General features: G+C 60.2%; 1 protein-coding gene and 1 long non-coding RNA gene across 2 annotated transcripts; both read right to left on the reverse strand.

Annotated features, from left to right (window-relative positions):
* Positions 1 to 4: 4 nt before the first annotated feature.
* On the reverse strand, positions 5 to 7443 carry BICDL2 (BICD family like cargo adaptor 2). The gene is given in 12 exon segments (XM_030300207.1): positions 5 to 494; positions 582 to 702; positions 930 to 1060; positions 1523 to 1672; positions 1775 to 1966; positions 2824 to 2970; positions 3047 to 3163; positions 3270 to 3485; positions 5746 to 5774; positions 5777 to 5844; positions 5846 to 6038; positions 7355 to 7443. Coding segments are annotated over 11 exon segments (1512 nt in total). The 5' UTR covers positions 6025 to 6038; positions 7355 to 7443; the 3' UTR covers positions 5 to 332.
* A 4643-nt stretch (positions 7444 to 12086) lies between these two features.
* Positions 12087 to 13539, reverse strand: LOC115503811. Its single transcript, XR_003965515.1, has 3 exons — positions 13369 to 13539; positions 12773 to 13070; positions 12087 to 12352 (listed from the first exon to the last, which is right to left on the reverse strand). It is a non-coding gene; the product is annotated as an uncharacterized LOC115503811 (long non-coding RNA).
* Positions 13540 to 17807: the final 4268 nt, after the last annotated feature.

Genomic DNA, 17807 nt, shown 5'->3' on the forward strand with positions numbered 1-17807 from the left:
CAAGTCAGTGTAATGATTTTTATATATTACTCTGTTTGATCTTGATACATAAATACCCACCCCCATCTCTGCCCTGGAACATGCCAGGCCCAGAGTGTTTAGAAAATATAGACCTGTATAGATACAAGACTCAGCTCTGCCCCACCTGCGCCGCCACCCACCTGGGGCCCCTGACCCCCAAAGCTGGCCCCTGCTCCCAGTGTGACTTTGCCCAGCCTCCCTGAGTGGGGAGGCTACCAGCCCCGTCTGGAAGACGATCGGGGCCCTGTTGCTACATTGGCCAGAAGAGGAAAGCGAGCCAGCGGACACGCGCTGCCCCCTGGGCCCGGCCGTCAGGTCCTTCGGAAGAGGCTGCTCAGGAAGCCGCCGGCGGGCCCAGGGCCCAGGCGCAGGGAGAAGCGCGGCGCGGCGCGGCGCGGGCCACATTCGGTGGCGCTCAGCTCTTTCTGGCGTTGCGAGCGCAGCTGCTGGCCGATCACCACCTGCATGTCGTCCTGCGGGTCGGGCGGCCGGGTGGGAGGAGCCCCCGTCAGCGAGCCGGCCCCGCCCCGGGCCCCGCCCCTCCAGGCCCCGCCCCTCACCTGCCAGGCCTCCAGCTCTTGCGTCAGCGCCACCTTCTGGCGGATAGTGCGAAACAGCTCCCGGGAGAGCGAGTCCCGCTCCAGAGAGACGCGGCTGAGCTCTAGGGACAGTTCCAGGGCCCTGCAGGCAAGAGAGGCAGTGAGCGGACCCGAGGGTACTGGGGCCTCAGCGAGCAGGGGTGGTGGGGCGCTGCTGGACCCGGACTGGGGTGGGGCCGCGAACACCGAAAACAAAGTCGGAGGGCCCCCGGTGGGTGTGGGAATAATTCTATCACGCGTGGGGGTATCGAAGGCCCAGGGTGCCCTGTAGCCCCACTGGGGCTGTGGTGGATGGTGGCAGAGGCTCACTTGTTCACGGCTTCATCTCGATCCGAGAGGGCGCCCCTAAGGGCCTCCTCGGGGTCCTCGTGCGCCCGCAACTCCTTCTGCCTTTGCAGCTCCTCGCGGAGGGACTGCAACTCGGCCCGCTGCAGCGCCATCTGGGGGCAGGGAAGGGTGAGGAGAGACAGGTAGGCCCCTGACCCCCCAGGTCCCGCTCTTCAGCAGCCAGGGGTTCAGGTCTCTGCGCCCTCCCCTGCCTGCTCCACAAACACTCCGGGCAGCGGTGGGCCGTGCTGGAGGTGAACCTTCTGAGCCCCCAGGCTGGTGCGGGATGGGGCGGAGCGGGGCCGGTTGGGTGGTGTGAGCCCGCAGGAAGGATGCTGAGAGAAGCACTGGGAGGTGGGACTAAGCGGGGGATGCGGTCCAAGAAGTCTTCCGGGAGGGGGTGGCTTACAGGCTGGCTCTTGAAGCCTGCGTGCAAGTTTGTTGGGATGCAGATCAATGCAGGTAGAGGGGGATTCGTGGGTAAAGGCCCAGAGGTGTAGATGGGCAACGGAAAGTGGCCTTGGGAGGGACTCTATCTATATCTAGCACCATGCTCCCCCCGCCCCCCAACACACCTCATCCTGCAGCCGGGCCACTTCGGCCTCCTTCTCCTCTAGTATCTCCCCTGGGCTCAGGGATGCTCGCTTCTTGGGAGGCTCCAAGCTCTCCTCCTGGGGCGAAGACTGGTGGCTGAGCGCCTCTTGGATCTCAGGGCACAGGGTGTCCTGTTTGCCAAAGGAGTCGGTCGGTGAGGGGTCAGACCTCCTGGAAAAAGGAGGGGGGCAGAGTCTGCATGGAGCGTGGGGGTTAGCGGACCGCGGGCTCACCCGGGCGTCTCGGTGTCCGTCTGCCTTCCGGTCCTGGTCGCTGTCGAGGCTATGGGCAAGTTCCGACTGCAGCGAGGCTCCCGACACGTCGGCGTCCTGCAGACGCGACTCCTCCTCCAGCTCGGACACGCGCCTCTGCAGCCTCCGCAGCGCGCTCAGTGCCTCCCCGGCCTCGGAGCGCGCGCGTTCCAGCTGAGCAGGGACAGAAAGAAGGCGGTCACCGAGGCGCGCCCGGAGCCCTCTTCCCGCAGCCGGCCCACAGGGGGCGCCGGTGCGCCACCCAAAGCCAGGCAGCCCCGCGCGTCGGCGCGCTCCAGCTGCTGGATCCGGATCCCACGCCCGGATCGCTGGGCGGCCTTGGGCCGCTCAGTTCTCCTCGGCAGGTACCCATTTCCTCGTCTATAAAGCAGGGCGGGGACAGGCGCCCCGGCTTTAAAGTTTCCCATCACCCTCCCTCCAGCCCCACCTCATCGGGTCACCTCGTAGAGCCCCGCCCCCCCCCCGACCGGGCTATCTTCTAACTCGTCAGCGCGGTCAACCAACAAAGTTTATTGATCTTTCTCAGCCGCTGCGGTGCTGAGCGCCTCACCCTCAGGGCGGCTCTCTACCATAACCATCCCATCTTACAGACAAGCAAACTGAGGCTGGGCGTCCCACAATAGGAAAAAGGGACCTGGGGCTAAGAGCCCACATTTTTGGACCACAAAGTGTAAACTCCTGAGATCCCAAATAGCAGGCCACGCTGCCTGTTTTCATTTCCTTTCATCCCTCTCCACTGCCCCAGACCCGGGCCGAGTCCCCATCATCTCTGGCCTCAGTCCCTGCCCTGGCCTCCCAGCTGCCAGGCTCTCCTGCCTTCTAAAAGCGTACCACCCCCGCTCAATGCCCTTCCAAGGCTCCCGCTTGCCGTAGTCTAACGCCCACGCAGTCACGGCCCAGCTTCTGGAGCTCCCCCGGATCCAGCTCTGGGCTCATCTCCCGGGAAGCCCCCCGGGCGGTGGCCAGTGCCCCAGCAGGATGGACCCCCCCCCCCCAGCCCCACTGGTCACCCCCCGGCTATGCTCCCGCCTCTCACGCCGCAGTATCAGCAGCTCCTCGTGGGTTGCCTGCAGCCTGCCCTGGCCCTTGTCCACCTCCTCACGCAGGCCTCGGATCTGGGCCTCCAGGTCCTGCCGGCGGCTCTGCAGCATCTGGTTCTGGGGGAAGACCTCAGCGCTGGAGGGGAGGTGCCCGGCCAGCCCCAGGGAGCCCCCAGCCCCAGCTGGCACTCACCTCCCCCTGCAGACTCTCTAGCCGCGTCCTCAGCTCTGCTCCCGCCAGGGCCTGAGACTGGCACTGCCCCCGAAGGCCATCCAGTTCTCTCTGAAGCTCCTGCTCAGTCTGGGAGGCCTGGGGGCAGAAGGGGGGGGCTCAGCGGGCCCAGGCCTTAGCCCCAAGCCCAGCGCCCCTCCCCCGCCCTCCCCTGCCTGGGTCCCTGGGCTGGGGGTCCTCCCACCTGGGCCAGCTGCTGGCTCAGCCGGAGGTTCTGCTCCCCGAGCTCGCGGAGGGCCTGCGCGCGCTCGCGCCCGCTGTCCTGCTGCTCCGAGCGCTGCTCCCCCAGCTGGGCCCGCAGGGCCTCCACGTCCCCCTCCAGCTCCACCGCCCTGGCTTCCCATTCGGCTCCCCGGGCTGCCAGGCCCCGGCGGAGCTCGTGATTCTCCTGCTGCAGCCGCTGTGGGGGCCGGACAGAGAGTCAGGTGAGGCCCGAGTGGACACAGCCAGGGGCGCATCGGAGCGGGGCTGAGCTGAGACAGGTATGGAGGCAAGAGGGAGAGGCAGGCAGGGTGACAACCAGAGCCTGGGCGGGGAGGGGAGGTGGAGAGGTTCCCAGGCCAGGCCGGAGGAGCCCAGCCGGGCCTGGAGTGCAGTGGGGGGGGGGCCCCGGTGCCCACTCACCTCCGGCTGCTGCCTGGGCTTCTGGACCCGAGGCCGCAGGCGCCGTTTCTGGCGCCTGAGTCTGGCAGAATTTAAGCCCCGGCCCATGGCCTCGCGAACCGATGTCCCAGGGGCCGTGGAGGTTCGGCCTCTGCTCGGTCTCCGCTCAGCCCCTCTCCTCCAGCTCCCTCTAATTAACCCTGGCCGGCCCCGCCTGGGCCCCGTGCCTCTGCGTGCCCTTCCCCAAACCTGTCCAACCAGCAGGGGGACGCTCTTGGCACACCTGGGTGCCCAGCTTGGGGAGGCAGGCAAACTGGGCGGCCGGCCTCTGGTCCCCACTCTCCATAAACTCCCAAAGCAGGAAGGTGATGCTAACCGTACAGCTGCTACAATTATTAGCAGGTGTCCTGCCTGCCAGGTCCTGGGCGAGCACGTTCCTGGCGCTTCTCATTTACCGCTAGAGGCAGATTGTTAATGTGCTGATTTTGTCTTTGGGAACCTGGGGCTCAGAAGGTGAAACGCCTTGCCCAAGGACACCCAGCAAATTAGTGAGGCAGGGATTCCAACCCAGCAGCCAAGCCCTTAGCCAAATGCCACGGGGGCAACATGGCTCTAGGATCGATCCCCAGCTTCGGGGTCCGGTTGTCCTGGCTGGCGCCCGCTCTGCTGCTGCTTTGTGGTCAGACAGTTTCCTTCGCCTCCCCAAGTTCCGGTCAAGCAGCCATCCGTCCGATATTGCTGACTCCTCCCGTCGTGGGGTCTGGCTGTCTGCGGGGAGTGAGACCACCCATCCCCACCTCCAGCAGCTTAGAGTCTGGAGAGTCCAGGCAAACGGACATGCTCTTGAACTGGGTAATTTCAGAGGGACCGTGAGCGCTAAAGGAACCCTGGAGAGGAAGAGCGGGTAGCTGGGGGTACAAGTGGGTGTTTGAACTGAGGCCTAAGGGGCACGGGGGAAGAGGGCTGCTCCAGGAGCGGCAGGTGCAAAGGCCCCGAGGCACGCGCGGGTTACTCGAGAAAACGAAAAGGGGCCCTACGGCAGGAGGCGGTGCGCCCAGCGAGCTGAGGTCCGGCAGGCCTGCACGTGGGGACTCTCGGCCCGGGTGAGGACTTTCCGCGTCATCCCAAGTGTGACGGGGGGCTGTCGGGAGATTTGGGGTAAGGACCGAAACGACCCGGTTTGCAACCTGAAGACCCCTCTGCCTGCCCCGGAGTGGAGCATGGAGAATGGGCTCCAGGGGGGCAAGAGCGGAAGCTGGGGACGCTGAGGGGGCGGCCGCGGGTCTGGGGCAGAGCGGATGTTGGCCGCGGCCAGCTTGGAGGCTGCAGAGACGCCGGGAGGTGGGCGGATTCAGAGCCTAGTTGAGAGGAAAGGTCACCAGGGCATGCACACGCGGGAGGAGGGGGTCGTGCGCGGCTCACGCTCTGGTCCTGACACGGGAAGCTGGGGTGAGGAGCGCAGGGGTCAAGAGTGCCACTTACGTCGAGATGCCCGTGAGGTGGCCCGGGGAAGAGGGGAGGGGCAGAAGCGCCCCAGGCCCGTCTCGGGGCAGTGGTTGGGGCGTTGTGGATGCCGGGGTCAGTGGCGTCCGGGGCGCTCAGTGGGCCCCGTGTGACCCCCCCCCCCCCAAAATGAGACTGTGGCTGAGGACAGCCTGGGCGGAGGGAGGAACTGTCCTGCCTCACAGGGTTAGGTGAGAATGGACCAAGACGACGTATGGAAGGTGCTTAGCCCAGAGCCAGGCCGGGAGGGGCTGCCCCTGAGCTGCTGGAGGGGTCGTGCCGTCCCGCTGAGAAGCCGGACCCCAGATTCAGAGACGGCCAGTGGCTCGCCCGGGATCACACAGCCAAGCAGAGGTCTGAACCCAGATCTTGACGTGTCCAGAGCCCACGTCCCTCACCACTGGAGAGCCGGGCCAGGAGCACGGGGCTCAGCACTGGACCGTTGTCCCGGAGACAGACCCTCGCCGGGCTTTCCTCCCCCTGCCCGCCTGCCTGCCACCTGCCCACCCCCCTAGAAGCTCCTGCCGTCCACCCCTGCCCCCCCGCCGGCTCACTTCCTCACGCTCCGAGTGCTGGGCGCTCATGTCTCCAGCTGCCGCTGTAGCTCCTCGTTGCGTTCCAGAAGCATCTTGCCGAGCTCCGCGGCCAGCAGCATCCTTCTCCTTCTGCTGCAGCTGCAAAGCCAGGTCCTCGGGCTCCTCGGGCCCTGGGCCCCCTCCCAGGAATGAGTCCCGCCGCTCCAGCACAAAGGGGAAGAAGCCTTCGTCGCCACTGGGGGAGGCGCCCCCCGAGAGCAGCCCCGACGGGAAGCTTGGCCCTTCCGGGGAGCTCATGGTGCCTTCGGCATCTGTGGGCACAGGTCAGCGGGCACAGGTGGCTCAGTGGGCACAGGTGGCTGCAGGACGCTCTACTCTGCAGCCCGATGGCGCCTGCCCCCTGCTGGTCAAGATCTGGCCTCTCAATCCTGCAGCCGGGGCCTCCCTGGGCCTGAAGGGTTAATGATCTGTGTCTTGGCCACCCCTCCGTTACTGTCCCCAGGGTAAACTGAGGCAGGGAGCACAAGGAAGTGAACTGCAGACATCCTCTGCCCCCAGGTGGCCTTGCCCCCGTGCTCCGGGACCGCAGGTCACCCGGAGTTACTGCCCCCCTCTTCCCAGACCTTAGCTGTTCTGTCTCCCGGCCCCTCACCCGCAGGGAACCTCCTCCCAGAAACCAAGTTCTCAGAGACTCAGGACTCAAGGCTGAGTTCAGCCCCTTCCCCTCCCAAGAATACAGGGCCCTTGGGAATTTACGTCTCCTGACCACTTTGCCCCAAGAAATCCAGCCTCCTCCTCCTCTTCTAGAAGCCCCAGGTCCTCAGCAGCTTGGGGCTCAGATGCCCTCCCCAGCCCCCAGCCCTCCCACGAGGTAGCCCAGGCCTCGTTCTCCTATCTTCTCGAGATCCATGGTGTCTCGAGTCCCCGTGCCCAGACCCGGTGCCCATTGGAGAGTGTTGGCGCGCTTCCCAGGGCGCGGGGGTCAGGCCGGGGCGGGCAAGGTACAGGTTGTGCCGGCGGACGGAGGCCCTGCCGCTCCAGGTTTCTGTTTACTTCCCGCCCGCCCCTGGGGATGGGAGCCTGGTGCGCTCTCCTAGGGCGGCCCAGGGCCGGCGGTTCAGGGGCTTCATGCGAAGGCACACCAGGCTTGGCTGGCACCCTCCCCACCTCCAGCCCTCTGGGGGGCCCCACTCCCTACACACACACACACACACACACACACACACACAAGCACCCCGCCCCCTCCTCTTCTCTCCTCTCCAGGTGTCCAAGCCCAGCCCTACCGCGGACCCAGTAGTCGCCGTCGTCCCAGCGCAGCGACGACCGGGACCGGGGTCTCCGTGACGAGGCCCCTGTGGGCGCGACCCCGCTCTGGAGACCCGGGAGCGTCCCTCCTCCTCCCGCCTCCGCGCATCGAGCTGGTGTCTAGCACGTCGGCCCGGGCGTGTGGGCCCCCCCCCCCCCCCCGGCTCCTCGACCCCCCGGCCCGAGGCGGCCACCTTCCCCCTTGCCGTGCCCCCGCTTGCCGACCCCAGGACTCGGCACCCGCCACCCGCCACCCCCGCTCCCCGGCCCTTCCCGCCCGAAACTCGAAGGGCGCCCGTGTCCGGCGCCCCTAGGCTCCTACCCGCCGACTCCGGCTCCCTCCGAGGTCCCCGCGGTCCCCGATCCCCTCTTCCGGAGGCGGCGCCAGGTGCCAGGCCCGCACAGGTGAGGGGGCGGTGCCGCGGGCGGGCCTGGGGCGCCCCCTGGTGGCGGGAATGGCCGGGCGGGCTGAAGGGGAGTCGCCCCCGCCCAGGTCTGAGGCACCGACCTATCTCGGCCCTGGCAGAAACGACAGGCCCCGTTAGTGGAGCACCTGCTGTATGCAGACCCCACGCTGAGCATGGGCGTCCGCTCCTTTCCCCTGACAAACCGCCCTGTGGGGTAGGGAATCGCTAAGAATGACAACAGCAAGGACACATCTGACCTACCGAGCACTCTGCTCTTTTATAGGCACAGCTTGCTTACTTTTATGACACCCTAACGAGGCACGAACTCCCTTAGCCCTCTTTTACAGACGAGGAAACTGAGGCTGAGGAGACTGTAGCTCGCTTGGTTCACACCGACAGAACTTGAATGTGAACCACAGAAGTGTGACTTCAGGGCGTGTGCTCCTGCCCTGGTTCCCGTGGGGCTGGGAACCTGGGGCTCTCCCTTTCGAGGTTGCGCGAGACTCGACCCCACGCTCCAGGCCAGGGCCAGAGGCCTCGGTATGGACACCAGGAGTCCAGGGCCGGGGCCAGCCCAGTGCGGCCCGGACATGTGGGGACGCCCCGGCCACGGCCTCGTGTCCGGTCACGAGCCTCCTCAGGTGTCCGGGGCTCCCTGCGCCGCTGTGGCGGAGGCTCCTGGCCTGGGGAGCGGGGACACGCCGGCGCTGGAAGAGCAGTGGGCTGGGAACTGCTCAACAGCAGGCTTTCTGGGGAAACGAAAGCCCCAGATGGTTGCACATGGCACTTTCTGGGGTAGAAGCACTCCCTCCGTGGCTGATGTCCCGCTACCGACGTGACACTGTTGAATGTGAAGTTGGGCCGAGATGTGCATTATGGCGTTTTTATCCGCTGGTCCCAGCTGCGTCCACGCCCCTCTGGCTGGCGGCCAGGACTCCTGGGTCCTGGGGACCGGATCCTAAAGAAATCAGAGGAAGGTGGCTTCTGGGAAAACGGGGGCAAGGACTCGTGGGAGGCGTGGCCTAGAGGCTGGGACTCCCGAGTCCCAGATTGGCCACATTTTAGCTGTGCGCACCTGTGTGGTATAGCTGATGAACCTCCGCGGCCCTCGCCTTTCTCATCTGTAAAACGGGGGAGATTAAGAGTTCCTAGCTTATAGGGAGGCTTAAATAAGGGTCAAGCGCCAGCACTTCATCCCTGCTAGGGGCCCTCTGAGTGCCATAGCCGGGCCATAGAAGTGACTCACCACACACGTTCCAGTGTTTTCCTCCTCACGGCCACCCTGACGTCATATCCTTCGCAGACCAAAGCCACTCAGGGAGGCCCAGTGATCTTCCCGTGCAACTTGACATCATCAGACTTTAAATTTCTGCCAGTCGGGGGGCACCTGGTCACTCTTTGGACGTTTGCAGGAGCCCCCTGCTTCCTCTGGACCCAGGAACTCTGGCCTCCAGCTGTCCCGATGGACCGGAGGGCTGACTTCACAGGCCCCCCCGCTGCCCTCCCCCAGCCTCACCTGCTGATTCCAGCAGGAAAATGGATAGCAGGGACAGAGGGGCCCCAGGGACGTCCTAGCGGCTGGGATATAACCAGTTAAGGGAGGGAAAGACAACCCAGCCTTCAAGCCAGTTTCCTGGAGCCTCCGGGCTCACTCTCACCCTGGAACTTTCTCCCCACCTTCCCAACAGCAGGTGGGCCCCTACAGTGCCCAATCTTGGCTCCAGGGTCCCCTCGCAGAGCTGTGGGCGGTCCACGCTGGCGTCCAGAGGCCCGAAGAATGCCCCCTGCCATAGAGGTAACCCCGTGGGAACGGCGCAGGTCCAGACCAAGGTGCCTCCGGGCTTTTACGACATATACAAGTCGTGAACAGTAAGTGGTATTGTTTGGAGCATTTTAAACCTCTGTATAAAATACTGCACACTCAATACGTTCTTCCCCAGCTTGCTTTTTTTCCGTTTAACCCAATGTTCCCAAGTTTCTTCCCCTCTAAAAAACAAAACAAAAACTCAGCTTCCTTGAAGTAGGTATTTGTTTCCAAAGCTGCTGTAACAAATTACTGCCAACCTGCGTGGTTTAAACAACAAAATTTAGTGTCTCCTGGTTCTGGGGGCCAGAAGTCCCAAATCAAAGTGGGGAAAGGGTTGGTTCCCTGCCGGGGCTCTGAGGACGAAATCTATTCCGGGCCTGTCTATTTGGAAACTCTGTTTCCAAATAGTGGCACATTCCCCGGGGTCTGGAAATTAGGACCTGGACACTTGTTGTCTGGAGACACAATACAAGCCTCTGCAAGGAATAATGTTTACATCATGAAATTCCCCCAAGTTAAGTGTTTCATTTGATGAGCCTAAGAAATTTTTTTTTTGAATGTTTATTTTGAGAGACAGAGTGATGGAGCGTGAGTGGGGAAGGGGCAGAGAGCGAGAGGGAGACAGGGTCCCTAGGGGGCTCCAGGCTGACAGCAGAGAGCCCAACACGGGCTGAAACTCACAAACCGGGAGATCACGACCTGACCTGCAATCAGATGCTTAACCGACGGAACCACTCAGGCGTCCCTCATGTGATGAGTTTTTTACAAGTATATGTGGTGCTGTAACTTCTGCCACAGTCCTGGGACAGAGCACTGGCTGAATCCCCAAGGCGCCCCAAGCCCCCGTGCAGTCCCTCTCCCACACCTGGCCCCCAGCAGCCACGGACGCCCTTTGTGTCACTATCATCTTGTCTTTTCCAGAATGCTCTCCACGTGGAATCACGTACAGTGCGTGGTCTCTTGCGCCTGGCTTCTCTGACCTCGCATGATGCTTCTGAGACTCATCCAGGCTGTATGCATCCGTAGAATCGACTGACAATTTTCAAACCGAAGCCAAGTTGCAGGGATAATGCAATGAATGCGCTCCTTGTAGGCTCACAATTGTGAACATTTGCCACGTACGCTTCCTCTCTCTCTTACACAAGGCTTGCCCAGCACACATTTTGCTAAACCACTGGCGACCTCGGATTGGTTTGCATCTCCTGAGGGCGCAGACATTCGCCTCCGTAACACGGACCATTATCACCAGTGACGAATTGAACAGTGATAAAACAGATTAAGGAATCTTGCCCAATATACAGCTCATGTTCGAATGTTCCCAGGAATGCCCCGGTTAGATGATGTTTTCTTTGATCCAGGATGAAATCAAGGATCACATATGGCATTTAGCTGTCTTTTCTCAGGTGTCCTTTAATCTAAAGTAGCCCGCTTGTTGGGGGCGCCTGGCTAGCCCAGTGAGTAGAGCCTGTGACTCTTTTTTTTCTCCAAAAATTTAAATTCTAGTTAGTTAAACATATAGTGTATGACAAGTGCCCTCCTTAACCCCCCTCCCCCAGTTAGCCCATCCCCCTGAGCACGCGATTCTTGATCTTGGAATTGTGAGTTTGAGCCCCACGATGACAGTAGAGATTAGTTACAAATAAAAAAAAAATCTAAAAAAAAACCAAAAAACCCACAAAAACTCCAGGCAGCTGTTTTCCAGAATGTTTATGAGATTTATCCCTGATGATGCGTTTGGATTTAGTTTGTTAACAGCTGTATGGTATTTCATCCGATGTTTATGCCCCGATTTATTTCTCTCCCATCAGTGAAGGACTTCGTCTCTTGGCGCTTTTTCCGTGTTATAAACAACCTGCTAATGCACATCCTTGTACACAGACCTCCGCGGACACGTGGGTGGGGGTCTCCTGAGTACATAGTGGCCGGGGCTGGGGTCATCAGAAGGCTTCTTCGTTCCCACACCTGGCGCCCGGGCCGGATGGCTGGACCCCCGGATCCACCGGGGCCGGACAGCGTTTCTGTCACCCTCTGCCTGTGTTTTCAGCCGCCCTCTGCCCTGCGGCCTGCGTGGATGTCCTTACAGTATGGCTCTCCAGACTTCGACACGACAGCTGGCTTCCCCGACACCAGGTTCCCAGAGGCCTGGGCGGAAGCCGCAAGCCTTCTTAAGACTCAGCCTTGAAGGTTGGTGGAGGACCTTTGCTTCTACCGTAGAGTTTTTTTAGGTGAAGATTGGATCCCATGATGAATTTCACCTGGCTCTCACCTGGCTGCAACTTGACATCATCAGACTTTTAAATTTCTGCCAGCCGGGGGGCCCCTGGGGGGCTCAGTCAGTTGGGCGTCCCCCTTCGGCTCGGGTTGTGATCTCGCGGGTTCGTGAGTTCGAGCCCCGCGTCGGGGGGGGGGGGGGCCTGGAGCCTGCTTCGGATTCTGTGTCTCCTCTCTCTGCTCCTCCCCCACTCGCACTCTGTCTCTCAAAAATGAATAAACGTTACAAAAAATTAAATTTCTACCGGTCTGATGGCAAAGACGGTGTGAAATATATATACCCCCAGTCGCTGGCACAAAACTCCTAAAACCCTTGTTTTATTTTATTTATTTAAAAATTTTAATGCTTATTTACTTTTGAGAGACACAGAGAGAGAGATAGAGACAGAGCGTGAGCAGGGGAGGGGCAGAGAGAGAGAGAGAGAGAGAGACAGACTCCGAAGCAGGCTCCTGGCTCTGAGCTGTCAGCACAGAGGCCGACGCGGGGCTTGAACTCACGGACCGCGAGATCACGACCTGAGCAGAAGTCGGACGCCTAGCTGACTGAGCCCCCCAGGCGCCCCCTAAAACTGTTGTGAATAAAGGCGCTAGGGCTTGCGGCTTTCATGACAGCTGGTGTGGGTGAAGTGGGATTTGCTAGAACAGCCCTGAGTCAGAAACGTGGTTTGGGAAGAGCCAGGGAGAACGGGCGGGGGCGAGAAGCCTCTGATTCCGGGGGGGCCAGGAGCTCCCTCGAGGTGTGGAGCTGGGCGCCCTCAGTTCCTCGAGGTAACAGTTACCGATGGGAGTTAGGGACTCCGAGAGCGGCTTCACTGGCTGCAGAAGGAAATGCGACCTGGTGAGAAAAAGGCAAAATATTCAATCCCTGGATTATCTGTAACAGTTAAAACGCAGGGGGCGCCGGGGTGGCTCAGTCGGTTGAGTGACTCTTGATTTTTGGCTCAGGTCATGAGCTCAGGGTCGCAGAATCGAGCCCCGTGTGGGCTCTGTGCTGGGCCAGGAGCCTGCTTGGGATTCGCTCTCTCCCTCTCCCTCTGCCCCCTCCTCCTCCTCTCTCTCTCTCTCAAAAATAAAAAATAAAAACTTTAAAAAAATACTTAAGGTGCAGATAAGAGAGAATGCTGGGTCACACCTTGCTGCTAGACCAGGCTTGGATTTGGATGAGTCCAGGCTTTGGCCACCAGCCTAAAAGCCCCCTCCCCAAGGGAGAAGTTATAAGGCGACCACAGAAGGTACCTCTCAGACCTCTGCTCACCGAGGAGGCCGGTCATCAGCGTTGGGGACAGACAAAACCAAGAAGCCGCTGAAATCCGGGACCACAGCGTGAAGGCGTTGTTTCAGTTTTTAGATCACTATCGTCAGCTTCCTGGGGAGCCTCGCCGACACGGATTTTGCGAGTGACTAATGTGGGGGCTGGGGCTGGGGCCGGGGCGCGGAGGAACACGTTTGGGTGGAGTGGGGACCCACGGCTCACAGGTGGCCCCACACGATCCCTCAGGAGTAACCCACGGGAGGTTACCCCTGCGGGAAGCTGGCACACGGGATGGGAGCCCCTGTGAGCAAGGAAAAAGCCCCTGTAGGGTCCAGGTACCCCAAGGAGGAGGGCCGTCTGTTGCCCCTATAAATGCCAGGCGCAGCACCCCGGGTGAAGCAGCGTGTGTGTGTGTGTGTGTGTGTGTGTGTGTGTGTGTGAGACCCATGGCACCCGCTCCAAGACGCCTGGACGTTCACCGGCTGATACGCTCGTGCCCCGGGTCACAGTAAATGCTGTGGGTAAAGGACGCCCTTTTGCGTGGGGACCCCCGTGTAGCCTCCTGCTGCAAAACCGGAGGGCAGTTTGGGAAGGCTTACTGCGTTTGCCGTCCCGGCTTCCTCTCGGTGTTGACCATTCTTCAGTGGCATTAACGACCGGCCCCGACACCATCCTCCCCAGAACCTTCTCATCTCAAACCGAGCCTCTGTGCCCGTTACACATTGACTCCGCACTTCCTGTGCCTCGGCGCCTGGCATCCACCATCCGCTTTCTGTCTCTGTGGTTTCGACGACACCGAGCGCCTCCCAGAAGTAGAATCTGAGAGCGTTTCTCTGCCATTAGGTCCTTTTCGGGCACGCTTTCTGTTGATTTATATCTTTTTTCCTTTGAGTGGGCCATACTTCCCTTTGCCTTGTATGCCTTGTGACTCATTTATTTATCTTTTAGGCAATCTCTATGCCCGGTGCCCAGCATGGGGCTTGGCCTCACGACCCTGAGATCAAGCGTGTCGCGTTCTACCGACTGAACCAGCCAGCCGGCCTTGGGATCTTTCACGGGACACTAGACATTTGAGTCTAGTAATGGCCTCGCTCTGGAAACCAGATTCTCCCTTCCGCTTTATTATTGTGTTTGTTGATTGTTCTTTTGTTTTTGTGAATGCTGTGGGCGGTCTCTGTGGGTCTCTGTGAGGGAGCGGCTTTTGGCGCTTTTTTATCCATTCATCCATCGATGGACATTTGGGCTCTTTCCATACTCCGGCTATTGTCGATAGCGCTGCCGTCAACACTGGGGAGCACGTGTCCCTTCGAAACAGCACACCTGTATCCCTTGGATAAATGCCTAGCAGTGCCATCGCTGGGTCGTAGGGTAGTTCTATTTTTTTTTTGAGGAACCTCCATGCTGTTTTCCAGAGCGGCTGCCCCAGCTTGCATTCCCTCCACCAATGCAAAAGAGATCCTCTGTCTCCGCATCCTCGCCACATCTGTTGTCGCCTGAGCCGTTCACGTGAGCCATTCTGACAGGTGTGAGGCGCTATCTCATTGTGGTTTTGATTTGTCTTTCCCTGATGATGAGTGATGTGGAGCATTTTTTCATGTGTCGGTTGGCCAGCTGGATGTCTTCTTTGGAGAAGTGTCCGTTCATGCTTTTTTTCCCCATCTCTTCCCTGGATTATCTGGTTTTTGGGTCTCTATCTGGTTTGATAGAGGCTAATTTTTTTTTTTTAATTTTGAAGTTTATAATACAGGATTGTTGACTATATTCCTGCCCTGGGCTTTAGGACTTCGGGACTTACGTATGTACTGCTTGCAAAGTTGTGGCCTTGAAAAACATCTCCCCCGTTCCTTTGCAGCCCAGCCCCTGGTAACCAACATTCTACTCTGTTCTCGGTTTCTATTATGTGCGGTTGTTTTCTAGTCTTTAGTGTCTGGCTCCTGCAAAAACGGGAAAGTGAAAAATGAAGAGGGGATAGGAGAACCCGCCCTTCGAATCCCCTGGACGTCACCTCAGCCAGAGAGACGGGGAGATGTGCCACAGTGGGGGGGGGGGGGGCGGGGACAGCAGTGGCCGCCCACTTCTTTGCGCCCCTGTGATGAGATTCCTGATTCTTGGAGGGCAGGGTCATTACCGCCCCCACCTGGTTCGGGCAAGCTGCTGGGAGGCTTGCTACTGTGCTAAGAGCTGAACTTGGTGGTGGTTTACTTTCCAGAACCTCTCCTGCAAGTCCTGAGTCTCCAACAGGATTTTGGAATTCCAAAACAGTCCCTTTGGACGGATTCTATCAGCGCCCTTGTGGGGAGACCATTCCCAGTGCTTCCTACTCTACCGTCTTTCCAGAATCTTACCTGATCCAAGGGCTTTGCGTGAATGATCAGGGCTGGAGAAGACAAGTTCCCTGGACTCCTTGACCGAGGAGCCCCACGCACCGCGGGACCAAAGCCCATCGGTGAAGCCCTGAGTTGGGCCACAGTCAGGCGGAAGGTAGAAATGTAAGCGTGGGCCAGATTGTGGACGCTGGGACACGTGGGCAGGCGTGATGGAAAGAGGCTGTGTCTCCTTTGCCTAACGTTTCATGCAAATGGATGTTATGTCACACTGGGAAACATTCCCCCCGCTTAGTGTGGCGAGACCAAAACCTGTGGGTGAAGTCGTGAATGGAGGTTGACGGGAACGTAAGGGTGGACTGAGTGAGGGCCAAAGCAGGAGAATGGGCCTGTTGGGAAGGGCGTCGTGGGAGGTGGTTGATCTCTTTTACCAGATCGTATTCTGGGGAGGGGGACGGACACTGTGTCTGACGAGGGGATGTTTCCTCTACCTAATAATGCAAAGCAGAAGCCATTGAGGCGTGTGGGAACACAGAGCCAGCGCAGTGTGGAGGGGACGCGGGAGCGCGGGTGGGGACAAATTCTAGGCGCTACGCAAAAGCCTGTGAGCGCCTCCCCCACCCCAGCGACGACCCCCGGGGCTTTGGCCTGGAGAACTTCCATACGAGGGGCCCCTCCTACCTTGCTCCCCCACATCAGTCGAAGCCACCCCGGGGAGGGAAGGACTCACAACGATCTGTTAGGCCCGTGTTGTCCTGGCGAACGTCCGAAAAACACTCGAATGGGGATGCAGTGCCCAGAAGGGGGCCAGGGTTAAACAAGAGTGGGTTACACAGACCCCCTGCTGCCTGGGAAACGCGAGGGGACAGCTCTGAGCACGGAGCCTCTTTCCCGAGGCTGACTCCCGAAGAGCCTCGGGAGATGCTGGGTGCTGTTGTCTCTTGCTCTGTCCCCGTCGACCGCTCTCCACTGGCCAACAAGGGCCGCTTGCTCTGCGGATGGCACTTCCAAAGCGAACGGACGACATCCTGTTTGGAAGGCCGCCGCTCCGATCAAAGAAGGTCCAAACAAATCAGTTCCGTGGGCTGAACTGCGAGCCGTCTCTCCAGCTGTGAAGGAAGCCTTGCACAGTGGCCCCTCTGTTTTGGTTTCTACTGACGCATAGGCAGGAGGGCAGCGGAAGCCCGACCCACGCGGGGGCTCCGTCCTGGGGAAACCCCTGCGGGAGTCGAGGGGTGCATTAAACAAAATGGGACATGCTGGTGCCCGTCAGAAGAGCCGCCTTCCAGGTGGGGAAGGTGACCGCGGTCAACAAGCAGTTACCCCCGTGCGCTCGCTGAAAGTGGCCACCGGGGGCCACGAAACGGGCCGAGTCCGCACACCGTCCTCTCGTGGCCTCGAAGGCCCCAAATGCCGGTGGGAGCCGTTCTGTCTGGCAGCAAGAGGCCGAGGGTACGGATGGCCGGGTGGCAGACTCCCGGTGGGAAGGTCCCCTGCGTGCATGCCAGGGTCACACCGATGCTGGGAATCCTGGAGGCTACAGATGGGTCCTGCCGGGAAGGCACTGTGACTCTGGACCGGGCTCCGCTGACCCAGTGCCGGATGCAAACGCTCAGAGGGCTCAGGAGAGAGAAGGGTGCACAGCCAAGCGTCATTTCTGCGGACCAAGGACCGCCGTTTACAGCCCATGATGTCCAACAAGGGGCAGAGAGCTATCCTCCTCCGAGACTAGTCTGATAGAGACTTGGAACAGGCGATGAAAACATCGGTTGTCTAAAACAGGGGGCTCTAGGGGCACCCGGGCAGCTCAGCCCGTGAACGCGTCCGACTTCGGCTCAGGCCATGATCTCACAGTTCTGGAGTTCGAGGCCCGCCTCGGGCTCTGCTGTCGGCACAGAGCCCCCTTCGGATCCTCTGTCCCCCTCTCTCTGTCTTCTCTGCCCCTCCCCCGCTTGTGATGTCTCTCTCAAAAATAAACATTAAAGAAATAAAATAAAACAAAAGGGGGGGATATAAAGGCTGGAAGGGCCGTCTCACACACACCATGGGTAAAGGAGTGTCCTCTCTGGGTAGATTTCTCTGGTTTTCTCCTGGACCTGGGGAAGGGGGTGGGGAAGGTGCTAGTGTCCCCACAACACGTCACCTGCTGTTTTGTTTCTCCCTGGTGCAGCCGTCATAAGACCGGGTGCCTAAAACAGCAAGGGCTCCTAAACAAGAAACCGCAATTGTGTTTCTCACTCGGTGTCGGAATTCCGAGGGGCCTGACGGCAGGATGCGCCTGTACCCCATCTGACGACAGTAAAGGCAGGCGCGCTGCCTGTGCTAACACGAGCCCCCCGGTTCTGCACCTGTGTCACCTTGCTCACCCTACGGGGACGGCGGTGGACCCAGGGGAAGCACTTGCCAGGCCAGTACTGCTGCCTGCAGTGTAGACCAGCCTGATGTTCCTTCCAAAGGCGGAAGCGATTGGGTCTAAATGGAGAAAAGGAACACTAGCAGCCACGGGCAAAGTCATGAACACAGGAGTTAGGTCCTAAGGGAAACCTAGGATCACACGAAGGCCTCAAAAGAGCTTCAGAGCAAGATGATGTTGTCTCTTGGCTCGATCCCGCCAGACGCCACGTGTTTGCTGAGATCACCCCAGCTTTTGCGCCCTGACAAGTGACAAGATCGAACGGAAGGCCTGCAGACCTCAGCGGCCTCACCATGAGACG

The sequence above is a fragment of the Lynx canadensis genome, chromosome E3 (assembly GCF_007474595.2).
Source record: "Lynx canadensis isolate LIC74 chromosome E3, mLynCan4.pri.v2, whole genome shotgun sequence".
In the NCBI taxonomy this organism is placed as follows: domain Eukaryota; kingdom Metazoa; phylum Chordata; class Mammalia; order Carnivora; family Felidae; genus Lynx; species Lynx canadensis.